At 41.7% G+C, this 16,222-nt stretch overlaps 1 protein-coding gene across 2 annotated transcripts in view; it reads left to right on the top strand.

The window, feature by feature from the left end:
* LOC131124972 (guanine nucleotide-binding protein G(I)/G(S)/G(O) subunit gamma-12-like) overlaps positions 1–15,760 on the top strand; it is a 42,946-nt gene extending 27,186 nt beyond the window's left edge. The window contains exons 1-3 of one of the 2 annotated variants that reach the window (XM_058066004.1): positions 10,794–10,949; positions 13,671–13,778; positions 13,867–15,760. In XM_058066004.1, coding sequence (XP_057921987.1) covers positions 13,686–13,778; positions 13,867–13,992 — 219 coding nt within the window. In that variant the 5' untranslated portion in view covers positions 10,794–10,949; positions 13,671–13,685 and the 3' untranslated portion in view covers positions 13,993–15,760. Of the gene's footprint in view, positions 1–10,793; positions 10,950–13,670; positions 13,779–13,866 lie in introns of those variants that run through there. The other variant, XM_058066003.1, reaches the window with a different exon arrangement.
* The last annotated feature ends 462 nt before the right edge of the window (positions 15,761–16,222 follow it).

Below are 16,222 nucleotides of genomic sequence, written 5' to 3' on the forward strand. Positions count from 1 at the left end.
TGACCCTCAGCTGATAAACACTTACAATACATCCACTCTGGGGCAAAACCTCTAACGGACAAACATTTTCTCTTCTGGGATGCTGGTCAACCTTCAATTTTATCCAGTGTTTTGAAACATACATTGGAACCTTGGTTAGCGTCAAGCTGTTCTGCAAAATGTGAGCTCACTATTATGCTAATTATTTTCCCCCAGATTTCAAAATGCATATAAATACATATTAAAGATGAATGAAAGGGATAAAGCCTCCATTGTGCGTCATTCTGCAGCTGTGATCAATAAGAAGAGCAGACTTGCGTAACTGTGTTAGTTAGCAACAAACTACATAGACGACCGCTGATGACATCATAGGCGGGCATTAGAGCCGAGGGACTGCTAATATGGACGTTTGTGGTGAAAATATGTCACAAACACAGTTGGACTCTCATTGTACTAATAACATAACAAGACATAACCAAAAATCTCTACATTTTCAACATGAACCGGAAAATATGCTAACCGATGTAAAGCGAGGTTCCACTGTAAAGTCGTCTCTCGGTTCAAACGTCATTTCCTGCCAATTTCCCAGAATACTCGTATTATGTCTGTCTCACTCCACGGCACTTTTCATTCATTTATTTTCCACCGCTATTATTTTCTACCTCACGAGGGTCGCGGGGGTGCTGGAGCCTATCCCAGCCGTCTTTGGGCGAGAGGCGAGGTACACCCTGGACTGGTGGCCAGCCAATCACAGGGCACATATAGACAAACAACCATTCACACTCACATTCATACCTATGGACAATTTGGAGTGGCTAATTAACCTAGCATGTTTTTGGAATGTGTTAATGTTCTTACAAAGAACACTAAACTCATCACACACCAACTTAACACTCAAAAGGTATAATTATGAAACCAGCTCAGCTCATTCATTTTCTACCACTTTTTCCTCACGAGGGTCACAGGGGTGCTGGAGCCTATCCCAGCTGGACTGGTGGCCAGCCAATCACAGGGCACATATAGACAAACAACCATTCACACTCACATTCATACCTATGGACAATTTGGAGTGGCTAATTAACCTAGCATGTTTTTGGAATGTGTTAGTGTTCTTACAAAGAACACTAAACTCATCACACACCAACTTAACACTCAAAAGGTATAATTATGAAACCAGCTCAGCTCATTCATTTTCTACCGCTTTTTCCTCACGAGGGTCACAGGGGTGCTGGAGCCTATCCCAGCTGGACTGGTGGCCAGCCAATCCCAGGGCACATATAGACAAACAACCATTCACACTCACATTCATACCTATGGACAATTTGGAGTGGCTAATTAACCTAGCATGTTTTTGGAATGTGGGAGGAAACCGGAGTACCCGGAGAAAACCCACGCATGCACGGGGAGAACATGCAAACTCCACACAGAGATGGCCGAGATGGAATCGAACTCGGGTCTCCTAGCAATGGGGCCTGTGTGCTAACCTCTTTTTAACGCCGTGCAGCCTCTACGGCAATTTTGCAAAAAAGAATAAATGATTATTGTTTAGTGTTGACGTATGATCATATGACGCATTATCAGTCCAAAATGATTGACAAGTTATGTGTAGTATTGTGGTCACTAGATGTCAGTAATATTACAATGATGAGGTCTCCTAAACAGGGTGAGGCTGCGCTTCAGTTCGATGCTACCAAAATCTGGAACAGTCTTCCAGAAGATATGCGACAATGGCTTTTGGCTTTTTCTATGCTGGAACTATGAAAACATTACATTTATTAATAATGAACGTCACAGAAATTCACTTATCACAGTTGGGTCTGGAATCATTTCACCGTGCCAAATGAAGGATTTGTTCAGTTCCAGTTCCACATATGATAAGACATGCAAAGATTTGACCTTAGAAGCTCACACACAACTTCTAATATCAGATAAATCCAAGTGCCAGCAATAAATAGCAACTCTTCTTTTTTTGCCGGTGGGAAAGTAATGATGTCACTGGTGGTTCTCACAACACGAACAAGTGCTTGTCCACACAATTTAGTTCCTGCCTCAACCCTTTGTCCCGCACAGAAACTCAGCAAAAGTCCCACAACCCCTCTGGCTCCTAAACACGGTCCCAGCAGGACTGATGACTGAGTATTACTGCGTTTGATAAACAGGGTGCCCGAGTAAGAACAAGTCGGTGTTTATGAAACGGGGGAGGGTTGCAGAGAAGCGACGTGCAGTGCGGGGTCAGGTCGAAGGCGGAGCAGGCGACGGTTTCTCACTCAGCTGGAAAAGTGCTGACTGGCGACAAGGAGCATGAGAAGGCTACTGTTAGCTTGGCCTTCAGACTGGGAAACTCTTGCTTGCATTGGGAGGGGTGCACATGAGAGTAGGATGTGTGTGTGTGTGTGTGTGTGTGTGTGTACACGGGTACACCAGAAGCAGCAACCAGTGTACTGGTGTGTGGCTGGAGTCCAGGTCTTTGAACTCCCCTGTTGTTCAAAGCTGCAGACGTCTGTCTAGACTGCAAGTATCGGCTTTCCGTCTTCACTTTTGGCTAAAATAAAGTTAGCCGTGCATTATCAGTCATGTTACACGCATTCAAATGTCAACTCTAATGAGTATTTAACAAGAAAATAATTCTGCATGATATGCATCAAACTGCATTTAGCAGATTTGTGTCAGCCGCTAAGAGACATGAGCATGAACTCGCTTTGAAGTACTCATAGTAAAAAGTATTTGGCGGCTGGAACTGTTACTGTCTCTGTTACTGGCTGAATTATAGTCTACTTAATTGACTGCCTGCTGCTCCATCTCACATCGATAATAAAGTAAGTGCAGATGTGCAGAGGACTGTCATAAAGTGGAAACCTGGTGAGGACCTGCGGCAAGGCTTCGTTGACAGGTTGGACCGTTTTGACTTCTTAGCACCCATGCATGCATAATATGAGAGAACGAGACCAAAAAAAGCGTGTAACTTTACAAGAATAACGACATAATATGAGGAAAAATCATTTTAGTAGCATTAAGTTCAAAATGAATGGAATTTTATTCAGACGAGAAAAAGTCACAAAAATTAAATTATGCAAAATAAAGTAATAATATTATTCATTTTCTACCGCTTTTTCCTCATGAGGGTCGCGGGGGCTGCTGGAGCCTATCCCAGCTGTCTTGGGGTAAGAGGCGGGGTACACCCTGGACTGGTGGCCAGCCAATCACAGGGCACATATAGACAAACAACCATTCACACTCACATTCATACCTATGGACAATTTGGAGTGGCTAATTAACCTAGCATGTTTTTGGAATGTGGGAGGAAACCGGAGTGTAATATTATTAGGATGATTCTTACAGCGGGCGGCACGGTGGTCTAGGGGTTAGCGCGCAGACCTCACAGCTAGGAGACCAGGGTTCAATCCCACCCTCGGGCATCTCTGTGTGGAGTTTGCATGTTCTCCCCGTGCATGCGTGGGTTTTCTCCGGGTACTCCGGTTTCCTCCCACATTCCAAAAACATGCTAGGTTAATTAGCCACTCCAAATTGTCCATAGGTATGAATGTGAGTGTGAATGGTTGTTTGTCTATATGTGCCCTGTGATTGGCTGGCGACCAGTCCAGGGTGTACCTCGCCTTACGCCCGAAGACAGCTGGGATAGGCTCCAGCACCCCCCGCGACCCTCGTGAGGATAAGCGGTAGAAAATGAATGAATGAATGAATGATTCTTACAGCAAAAATTGGCGTTTTGGCCTATGTCACAACGCTGTGATGCATTTTTCTTATCATATCTACATGTTTTGTTTTGTTTTAGAAAACATAAAAGTGTCGTTCATTTTTTTTTTTAAATTATGTGGCCCCCATTGGAAATAGTTGGGACATCCTGCTTGATAGAGTCTTTGCGTATTGTGCAAAATACTTCAAGAACATATCATTCATGCAAAACATCTCAGCTATTATAAGTGAACTTGTTGTTGGGTGAAGTAAACCCCGATGACGTCTGCTTATGCAAATGTGGAGCTGAGCTGCAGCGACTACGTCCACGCTGTGACCACAACATACCAGAGCGTGACAGCATGTCATTTTGACAAATGAGTGAACAAAGACAACATATGTAACATTCAATGTGCTGACAATACCTGGAGTGCCTTTTGTCGTCGTCTACTCTGTTCTTTTTCATTCATGCATTTTCTACTGCTTATCCGCCCACGGTAGCTGCTGAGCTGGAGCCTATCACATAGCTGATTTTGTTGCAGAGCCCCGCATGGGTCTGGTTGTAGAGATCCATAACCGCACCACCCGTCAATAATCAGATCCGTGTCCCCCTGTTAAAATCAGTAATCATACCCATTACCTGTCCTGTTACAAAAACTGTCACAATGTTTTTTGGTTTATTTTGAAGTCGCCAACACTTTGTTGGACTCCACTGTGTCCTGGTCAGTCATAGAGTACATATTGAAAGTTAACCCAGTGCTTCCAAATGGTGGAGAACTGCCCATTTGCCCGTGCTTGTCATTGGGGAAGTCATTCCAATTATGTTATTAATGTTGACATTGATATGACATTTTTATGGCACACAACTACACAATTGTAGACGTCCAGTGGTTAGCGCACAGGCCACACCCTCGAGCATCTCCGGGTACTCCGGTTTCCTCCCACATTCCAAAAACATGCTAGGTTAATTAGCCACTCCAAATTTTCCATAGGTATGAATGTGAGTGTGAATGGTTGTTTGTCTATATGTGCCCTGTGATTGGCTGGCCACCAATCCAGGGTGCCCGAAGACAGCTGGGATAGGCTCCAGCATCCCGCGACCCTCGTGAGGATAAGCGGTAGAAAATGAATGAATGAATGAGCTACACCAGGGGTGGGCAAACTACGGCCCGGGGGCCACATCCGGCCCGCCAAGTGTTTGAATACGGCCCGCCCAATCTTTCCAAAGTATTTAATTTAAAGTCAACATACAACCTGGCATCATGGCCTGAGCCAACCTTTTGATGGTCGTATCAATTTCGTTGTTTGACATGGTCTGTTGTTTACAAAGTGCTCCTGAAAAAAGAGACACAAGCACATAATAATAATAAAAATTAAAATAATAATTATTATATTATTATTATATTATTATATTAATGCTAATTATTATATTAATTATATATAATAATATTATTATATTTGCATATTTTACATAATAATAATAATATAATAATTATTATTTTAATTTTACTTTAATTATTATAATATTTTATTATTTTTAAAATATTTAAATATAAATATAAAATAATAAATAATAATAGCAGATTGCATGACAATTTTACAGATACAATAATACCAGGTGGACTGTTACGTGTAAAATATATAGTCTGCCCCCCCCGGAAATGTTGTTATATCAATGCGGCCCGCGAGTCAAAAAGTTTGCCCACCCCTGAGCTACACAATGAGACAAGATGTGGCAAACAGGACTCTTATTTTGAAAACCGGAAGTGTGTTGAGAATGCGTTTCGACAGAGGAGCTCTTTTTAACCTGCGTGTCGTTAGCGGCCAGTGTTAAACGCTGGCTTATATTAATGGGGTGAAACCCAACACCCAGCCTAATATCGGAATCTGCATCATTTGTATTGTACGTCTTGCACCTGATTCAAGGTTAATTGCCCCTGTGTTTGAACCCTCCCAGCCTCACAATGCACAAAGCGGCTGATTCAACATGTCTCACTTGTTTATATTTGAAGTGAGTCATTGAAGGTTTCCCACCTTTTGTGTGTCTTGTGTGGGTCAGGTCTGAAGTGAAGGCATCAAGCAGTACTTGAGCCTTCACAGTCTGATTCCAGCCGTGCTTCTTTATGGCAAAAGTTTGTAAAGTCTCTTTTTCTTCCCTGAGCAGGACCACACAGACTGTACCCGAGACGGGTCTGACTCTTCTTTTACTGTAGTGGATGTTGTTTGTATTCGTCAGCAGCAAATTTAAGAGTTTTCTTTGGAGTCATGGAGTCATAAGGCTTCCCTGTTCTTAGCTCTTTGAACCAGCACCTAATGAATGGCATGTGTGTGTGTGTGTTAGGTACAGCATGGCGGTGTGGCAGTGCTGCTCTGGTGGTCTTGACTTCTGTGTGTGTGTGTTGTGATAGGGTGGGCTGCAAGAGGTGGTCTATTTTTGATCCTTGGAGTTTTTTTCTTGTTCATGCACATATCGGTGTCTCGCTGCCCTCCCATTCAGTTGCAGGCAGACCAGCCGTTCCGGCGGCAGCGTTCCGGCAGCAGCTGGCATCACATCTGAAGGGCGGCACACTTAGACTGAGGTGACGTGCCCGGGGAGATTTAAGACAGGTCTTCCCGCACTTTCACATCCTCCTCCATCTTTTGGCGCCAGGGAGAAGAAAACTATTTTCATGTTGTCTCAAGTTACTTAGGTTATGTTCAACGCCTCCTGATCCCATTGTTTCCCTCATCTTACGCAAGGCCGTGTATCACAAAGGACATTCACCAGCCCCCCCCCCCCCCCCCCCCCCCCCCCCAGCACAATGATTAAGAATACTGTTTCCTTTTTCTTTGGTCAGCAAACACTGTGGGCGGAATGATGTGACTATTTGCTGGGAAATCAAATGAAAGGTGATCAACTTATTATTATACGTTTTTATTATTATTATAGTTATTATTATTATTATATTCACTAGAAGCTGGAATTTGGTTTTTATTGTTCTGTACTGCTTGGAAAGTACTTTGACCCAAGTACTTTTTCAAGTGCTTTTGAAATGAACATGGATAAAGGCCATGTCATTAACACCCGTGGCTGTGAACATCTTCCTGATTTATCCATTCATTCATTCATTCATTCATTCATTCATGCATTCATTCATTCATTCATTCATTCATTCATGCATGCATTCATTCATTCATGCATGCATGCATTCATTCATTCATTCATTCATGCATTCATTCATTCATTCATTCATGCATTCTTGCATTCATTCATGCATTCATTCATTCATTCATTCATTCGTTCATTCATTCATGCATGCATTCATTCATTCGTTCATGCATGCATGCATGCATTCATTCATTCATTCATGCATGCATGCATGCATTCATTCATTCATTCATTCATTCATTCATTCATGCATGCATTCATTCATTCATTCATTCATTCATTCATTCATTCATGCATGCATTCATTCATTCATGCATGCATGCATTCATTCATTCATTCATTCATGCATTCATTCATTCATTCATTCATGCATTCTTGCATTCATTCATGCATTCATTCATTCATTCATTCATTCATGCATGCATGCATTCATTCGTTCGTTCATGCATGCATGCATGCATGCATGCATTCATTCATTCATTCATTCATGCATTCATTCATTCATTCATGCATTCTTTCATTCATTCATTCATTCATTCATTCATGCATTCATTCATTCATTCATTCATTCATTCATGCATGCATTCATGCATTCATGCATGCATTCATGCATTCATTCATTCATTCATTCATTCATTCATTCATGCATTCTTTCATTCATTTTCTACCGCTTATGCTCACGAGTGTCACAGGGGTGCTGGAGCCTATCCCAGCAATTTGGAGTGGCCAATTAACCTAGCATGTTTTTGGAATGTGGGAGGAAAACCGGAGTACCCGGAGAAAACCCACGCATGCACGGGGAGAACATGCAGCTAAAAATACACAAATAGAAGAACACATTTGGGGTCACATATTGTAACACAAGATGCCCCTCATATTGTACGCTGAACGGCGAATGGACGCAAAGTGTGGCGAAATTCTGGTGTCAAACAACGAAAACGGTGCAGACATGAACTGAGGTGCCAATATAATGAGTATATATATATATATACATAATGATAATATAATATATACAATGAGGAACTAACAACTAACTCCCTTTCCTCTTTCTGCTTAGTTAAACATCGCAGCTCTGATTAGAGCGTTTACGGTTATAGCGGTTATGGTGCTTGTGATTGCCGCACTTCCCCAACAAAAATGTACATGTGCTACACCTGGGCCCATTATTGTCTTCATTCATATACGTTACATAATACCATCGCCAACTAGTGGCCTGGCATGCATATTGCAGTGTTTTGACGGTGATGTCTTTTGTGTGGAAAATGTTCCAATATTTCTAAAATCCGAAATTCAAAAAAATGTTCCTGCAAAGGGTCAAAAATAATAAATCCACACCAACGGCATTGTCAAAAGATGAAGACAGTATTTGCAGGCTGTCAAGTGCATGCCAAGGCTGCATGCCAAGGCTGCATGCCAAGGCTGCAGATGGCAGATGAAAGGCCAGTTCCTGGTAATGTTGTAGAAATTGAACATAAAACAAGTCAGGAATTCTTAAAAAAAGGTTGCATGACAACACGGACTCCTTCACTCATCTTGTGTAGCTGAAAGGGATCACAGTACCCTGCTCACCTCCACCGCCTCGCCTGTATGACTAAGCGTGGTGCATTTCCTTGTGATGACTGTTTACTTTGCTATGCACACTTGCACACTAGATGCCCCCCATGTCACACCCTTGTCCCACCCATGTCTAACCATCCTAATCTCAGGGGTCTTTCTACAAATACAACTCTTTAATCAGTCAGTACACAGAGAATTTCCTTCCCTTCCTGTTTTTTTTTCTCTCCGCTTTGCCTTTATTTTCATGTCATTCTTGTTATGCTGGAACAACGATGGAGTCATCAGCATCAGAGGCTGGTGTGGAGGGGCCACATCCTGTGGGACAAACAGGCTGTTGACAACCGGGAAGAAATGTGTCGCTTTCCTTTGGGGGATTTGGGTACCTGGAGAACCGGATGTGTGTTCGGCATGTCTGCCTCAGTCGTCGGGACGCGGTTGATGCCTTTTCCAGGTTCTTCACATAGGCTGAATCAGCTAATGTTTTGATGCCCACTGATTGATTTGGCCCACTCAGAAACCACTCCTTACATCCCCAAGTCAGCTGGGATAGGCTCTAGCTCGCCTGATGCAGAAAATGAAGGAATAAATGAATTGATGCCTTCTTTCCCCGGCACATTGATGCTAAGTAGCTAACACGACGCTTCGCTGACCACTCGTCTCAGCGTCATTCACAGACCGAAGAGTGGATACCTAGCTCTCAATTTCGCTAAAAAAGCCTCGTGTTGGAAGACACAGCCATCCAATGAGAGCAGACATCATAAGTTGTTGTTGTTGGCAGAACTAGCATAAGTAACACATTTTGCTAGTGTTATAAATCATCCAAATAGGGCAAGAATGTGCAACTACTACATGTTGTCATCAGTGGCCATGCATGTTGTTACAAAATAGGTGTATCCCAATGACGGCATTGCTAGCTAGCTCATATTAACTGGTTTTCTTGTGTTGTATTGCACATTGACATTTTTACTGCGTTACACTTTTCCGGTATGCTTCGCCTCCATCCACCAAGAGACTGACAAAAAAAAGACTCACTCTGTTCATGCCGTTGTTCTGTGGAACAAACACACCAGAGTGAATCGTCTTCCTGACCTTTTGGAGATGTGAGACAAGTATGCACATTGCAGTTTCTTAAACCCGGCAACGGGTCATTTATTGTGTGGCTAATGAATTGACAATTAACCCAGGCCCAATTAACCCACTAGTATTTTTTTCCTGAACGAGAAACCTTGTCATGTTCTAATCTCCTAAGATTTTATGAAATGAGATGTTGTGCCCCTACAAGGCCTGAGTCGCATTTGAAAAAATCAGACACTGACATGAAAAAATCAGATAAAAGGACAAAAAACTCTGAATTGACCGGCAGTGTAAACGTAGTTTCCTTGGTTTCCTCGTGTCGCAGGTTGCATTCCCGGCACCAAATGAAGTGTGTGCATGTCACGCGTGTTGCTTATTTCCTTTTTTGTACATTTATTGCAACTACAGCTTTCGTGTACTCCAGGGGTGGGCAAACTACGGCCCGGGGGCCACATCCGGCCCGCCAAGTGTTTGAATACGGCCCGCCCAATCTTTCCAAAGTATTTAATTTAAAGTCAACATACAACCTGGCATCATGGCCTGAGCCAACCTTTTGATGGTTTTATCAATTTCGTTTTTTGACATGGTCTGTTGTTTACAAAGTGCTCCTGAAAAAAGGGACACAAGCACATAATAATAATAATAATAATAATTATAATTATTATTATTATTAGATTATTAGATTATTATAATTATTATATTAATGCTAATTATTATATTAATTATATATAATATTATTGTTATATTTGCATTTTTACATAATAATAATATAATAATTATTATTTTAATTTTATTGTAATTATGATAATATTTTATTATTTTTAAAATATTTAAATATAAATATAAAATAATAAATAATAATAGCAGATTGCATGACAATTTTACAGATACAATAATACCAGGTGGACTGTTACGTGTAAAATATATAGTCTGCCCCCCCCCCCCCCCCCCCCCCCCCCCCCCCCGTAAATTTTGTCATATCAATGCGGCCCGCGAGTCAAAAAGTTTGCCCACCCCTGGTGTACTCCAAAACTATGCACACTATGTCTGGACAAATAGCTAACAACATACTGATGGAACAATGTGTCTCTCTCCTCTCGTTCCTTTTCTCCTTTTACATAAACTATTGAGCAAAATTTCTCAAGAAACGGCTGAGAAGGATTTGTACTTGAAGTTTCCTTTCTCCTGCTGAGAAGACTTTTGCCGTAAGTGGGGGAGTGTCTCAAGAAGGAACTGTGTTGCAGAATGGGTTTGAGGAAATAGTGTGCGTTAATGTGTTGAGAAACTAAAAGTCATGGACAGGAAGTCAGCTCTGCAGGCGCAGTGGAACTGCTGTCACATGACCCGTGTGGGATATGCCCCGGCCTGTTCCCATCACGACTGTAAATGATTTGCAGCAAGTGGAATCACAAGTTAAACCGGCATACGTACATCCGCCATTCAATCGCTTTGGAATCTCGACCTTGCCTTCAGTTTCGATGGGGGTGGTACCAGACAGGTAGCTAGCTATACAATACTTTCTATATGGGATGTTTACGATTATGCCTGCCTATGCTAATACGGAATGAAGTGTCCGCCAGTGTGTGTTTGGTGCAGAGCCAGCAAGCTGATGTCACTTCTGGGAACACTGAAGCAAGAGGAAGTATGAAAGATGAGTGGCTGACGTTCATTCGCCCGGCAGTGTTGTTCTGTTCCACAATGAGCCGTGTGATTTATGACCTTCACCTGTTGTGCATGACGTTCATCGGTCCACAAGCCGGCAGGATCTTGGTCCTTATCTTCTGGTCATTTATTCAGTTCATTCCATCCTAAAGCAAAACGGCTTGCTAACCCTAACCCTAACCCTAACCCTAACCCTAACCCTAACCCTAACCCTAACCCTAACCCTAACCCTAACCCTAACCCTAACCCTTGATTGTCTCGGAATCTTACTTGTCATTCGGGACTAAAATACGCGGTTAGATGAGTTTGGTGTGGAAGAACATGAGAGACCAGACCTCAACCCCATGCCATGATAATGTCAGTTGAGTTTGGGTGTAAGTTGGATTTTATACCAAAATTATGAGGGTGTCCCGATGCAATACAAACTTGTTGCAGCCTTGAATATTAGCCGATGTGATATTGGTCCAATATCAGCACTCATACATACTCTACAGGGGTGTCAGGAGATGAGACATAGATGGATTGGGTCTACATGAGATTTTAAGATGATTAAGAAAGGTCAGTTTTCCCATGTCTTCAGACACTTTGACTGATATTCATTATCGGTATCAGCTGGGGACGCCCATACATGGGACACCGAGGCCTGAAGTGCCATAGTGGACCATCTCTATCGGAAATCAAACAACATTTTCTTTCTTACTTACTGTAAATTATGGCGTTTAAGCCACACCCACTAAATTTAAAAAATATTTTTACACATTTAATAAAAATATAAACTTCATCCAACTATAAGCCACAAATGCCCATGTCATAAAATGGCATATTGTGGCACACATACTGAATACTATTAATATCACTCGCGGTGTCATCTTACAAACAACACTAAACTCATCACACAGCACTCAAAATGCTTACCTAGTAAATATACAAACATGTATCAATACGAGTTCAAAATATAAGAAATAATATATTTTTATTATTTTATTATTCCCATAATGCAATGCATCTGAGAAAAGCTTTTCAAAAAGGTGCTGCAACGGTGCCTCTCAACGGTGCCTCTAAGGGATCCCAGAGGGAGGCTGACATCAATGCAGAATGAGTGATTTGATCAGACACAAGGCATGATGGATTCAATATATTTTATTGGTACTTGTTTGTATATTTCTTAGGGATACCCTTTGAGTGTCAAGTTGCTGTGTGATGAGTTTAGCCATCTTTGTATGATGACACCGTGAGTGGCACAGTATTTAAACGGTGAGCAGTAGTTGTGAAGTAAAGGAGATGACATGAGATGATAATTTAGCCATAAAATATACGTATACACCTGAAATTACAGTAGACCAATTTGCTTAATTGAAATAATATGTCCAAAGTAAAATAATTTTCGAACCAAACAAGAAAATCAGACTTGCCGAAGCACCTGAAGCAAGTAAAATGACTTTTTGGTGAGTCCTAATCTTCTTTGGTTCGCTGTATGAGCAGATTATTGTATTGATTTCAAGAAGCATACCTCCGATTTGAGTACATATTATCTACCAACTTGGGATAAGAATCTGAAGGGTCCGATGTAGAAAGTCGGTCGTATTTAAAAGCATCATTTCAGGTAGAAACACCTTTGGTGGTGAACATCTTTGACCTCAGACTTTGCTGAAGGATGCATGGACAAAAAAATCTTTATACGTGCAAAATGTTATCTTCCATTTCTACTTGCTGTACAGGATGTGTACAGCAAGGCCAGGCGACCCGATACTTTAGTCCATATTGCAAGTTCTTTTTTTTTTTTTTTTCCCCTTTATTTGGGCAAATATGTGAATCATTACAGTGCATTTCTTACATCAATCAAAATATAACTTTCCATTATTAACATTTGTATTCAACTATCTGATCCCAAGCCGAAAAGGAGTAGGCTGAAGCAAAAGCTTATAAATGCCTACCCCTTTTTGCAGGATATAATCATGTTCTTGTTTCCCCTGTTATTATTTTCATTGTAATATTATTATTATTATTATTATCATTGTTGTTATAATCTTTATCATTATTACCATCATTATAATCATCATTAATATTACCATTTTCATCATTATAGTTAAAAATGTTGTGATTTTTTTATTTTTAATTATTTAATTTTACAGACTTCATTGCTTCTTGTAGAGTGTCGAGATTTCTTCTGTTATTTTCTGAAATCTGCAGTCTTTGTGTGTCAATTTATTAGCCCACTTTTTTTGTGACATTTACTTATTTACTGTATTGCATGTGTCTAATCTTATGCATTAAAAAACAAGAACTTGAGACCGTGTCTGGACAGGTGACCAACCCAAACATCACTTTCTTCTTGTTAAACCCTACCTGAGGTTTTTAGACGTGTTTATTAGTTTGTGTGTGTCTAGTGTTGTGCATTAGGAAGCATATTGGTACAGTGTCCTTTCCCTTGTATGTGCGTCAATAAGCCCTTAAGCAAACAACGTCGGTCCTGGTTTATCGTCTTTTCCGCATGCTTTGTATTGTGTACCTTACGTTCCACGCTGATAAAAGTCTTTCTGCGTGTTGTTTCTTACAGTGTTGATTGTCCAGGATGTCTTCGAAGGCTCCCAGCTCCAATAACATCGCCCATGCCAGGCGGACGGTGCAGCAGCTGAGAATAGAGGCGAGCATTGAGAGGATAAAGGTACCTTTTGATGCTAACTGCTAACTGCTAACATTTGCTCGTTTGTATGCGTTGTCATGCACTCACTGCTTTTTTTCTCATCCTGCAGGTATCCAAGGCATCTGTGGACCTTATGAATTACTGCAGCGAGCAGGCCAGAAACGATCCTCTCCTTATGGGCATCCCTGCTTCAGACAATCCCTTTAAGGACAAAAAACCCTGCGCTATATTGTAGTGGCCTTCCCTCGGCCTTAACGGGTTTTGCGTGTTAATGTTGCCGTGTTCTGTTTGTCGGGAGCAGTGAGGGGTGGACTGTGATCGTATCGTTACCGCGCGCTTGTCTTTTCTGTTAACAAATCACATGATTGTCTCCAAAATTGAGTAAAGAACGTGTTCCAAGGCTCCAAGACCAGTCTCTAATCACTGTGCCACTGCATGAACTAACATCCTGGAGTCACCGGAGGCCCTCGGTTTAGTGGTTTCTCTCCATTTGGGTAGCGACTGTTATCCATCTCAAGTCAGTAATTCACCTACAATATCCACTTTAGATGGATTCCTTCAGGGTTTTTGTTGCACACTTAAAAGTGTAGCGTCCACGACAATCCACATTCCATGTAGTCATCACCGAGGAATCTCGTCTTCAGTCCACTTCGACCTATACAGTATGTAAGATTCTTCTAGAGAATTCACTGAAATTCCTTGGAACAAACCAATAAAGCAGCCTTGAAGACCACCTACGGTTCCACCATTTGGTACGCTTCAGCTTCAACCAAGCATCTTTGGTAGCATGGTGCCAAAAAGTCGTACGGGGGGCTATTTTTGGTACCCTCCGACATATAAAGAGCTGAAGTGTGCTTTTTGGTGGAAAAAAACCCAGCCTTAACTACGCTTGCCTTGTATTATGAAGAACACTTACTGGGAGAACTATGTTATGTTTCTACGGAATATTTTTATCGGCTGGATAAAAGTGGTTTTTAACAATATTGTGCCATCTTTGTGTGTGTATGTGTGTGTGTGTGTGTCGTAAAACCTCTTAAATCGTGTTGCCCGGTGCTCCTCTTTTCTGCAGTCGCGGTTTTGTCGCCACCCCTACACAGGATACCTTCAAATCAGCTAAGTGTTAACAGTTTTTGGGGTTTTTTTGAACTCATTGTCTGGAATAGTCAACCACTCCCAATTATTTGCAATAATTCCTGTCAGCCGCTAAAGAAAAGTTGAGGTTTCCCACTGCCATGTCATCCATTGTGTAACCGTACCACAACGTCTTTATTATGAATTGACCAACCTTTGTATGAAGATGATGATGGTGATGAAGCATTCCTGCAGTACAGCGTTGTACTAATATCTAATATAATAAATAATAAAGATGTGGTGTGTCAGAGGATACCTGCTTCGTGCTTGACTGGAGCCTAGCATTGCAACTTGTGTTCTGGTCACTAGATGTCAGTAATGTTTACATTGGTTACCTTCCGACTGTTCTCCTCCCATTCGGTGTGGAAGTGGCACGTTTTGGCTTCTTGGAAACCCTTTCAGCCACCTTCATTTGTTGCTTGTTTATCAGCAATGACACAAAATAGCCGTAATTCCCAGTCCAAGTCTACCCTTCAGACCTAAATAAAACTATAAAAACCCTCTTGGTCGTATCTGACTCAGGAGTGGAAAAAAAGGTGGGCTTTCACGCTGGCTGCTTGAAACCACAGAGCAGACATTTCAATCTAGAAAGGCCGCTTTTAGCTCTGGGAGAGTCACGTTACTATTTTGGGAAAACGCCTGCTTTGTTTTCCTTCTCTCTTGGTGGCCTCTTGGGTCTTTCTCACTCTTCACTTTCTGTCCAGCTGGAGGAGATGATGCACTTTCCAGTGGGAAGACAACACGGGCATAGAAATGACGTAAGCGAGAGTCATACTTAGACGTTGGCCGGACTTTTTCAACATGCTGTTCAGGTTGTCCTCATCAATGTGTCTCCGGATAAAATAAAAATAGGAATGGAACCTTTTGGTACTTGACAATATCCTTCATTGGTTACACTCTGGGTGCATTCACTGACCAGTGAACCAGCCTTTATGCTGTCTTTTTTTTGTCACGCATTGAGCTTTCACACTTTGTTTGGCGCTCCTTGAATGCACCATAGTTATATGCTGGCTTGTCATAGTTAAATGAGTATTCTCATTTTTTGACCCTTTGTATTGAGTTGTGGACTCCCATAGAGCAGCTACACACAATAACCCCCAAGCTTTCTCGATCTTCCAGAATCTGCACCCATCCCAGCTGTGTTTCCTCGGGTTTCCAAAACCTGTTTTAATTTATCCCACCCACGGCACGCCCACTCAGCTTGTACAGCCAACAGCTTGTACCCGGGCACGCCCATATAAGGACGAGCCGGTGTTAGAAAAAACATCCCAAACTTCTTTCAGGGCTCACATCCAAATACGCCAACCTCATTATGTGAAACTTTGGCATTATTT

Source organism: Doryrhamphus excisus, chromosome 3, assembly GCF_030265055.1.
Source record: "Doryrhamphus excisus isolate RoL2022-K1 chromosome 3, RoL_Dexc_1.0, whole genome shotgun sequence".
Classification (NCBI taxonomy): domain Eukaryota; kingdom Metazoa; phylum Chordata; class Actinopteri; order Syngnathiformes; family Syngnathidae; genus Doryrhamphus; species Doryrhamphus excisus.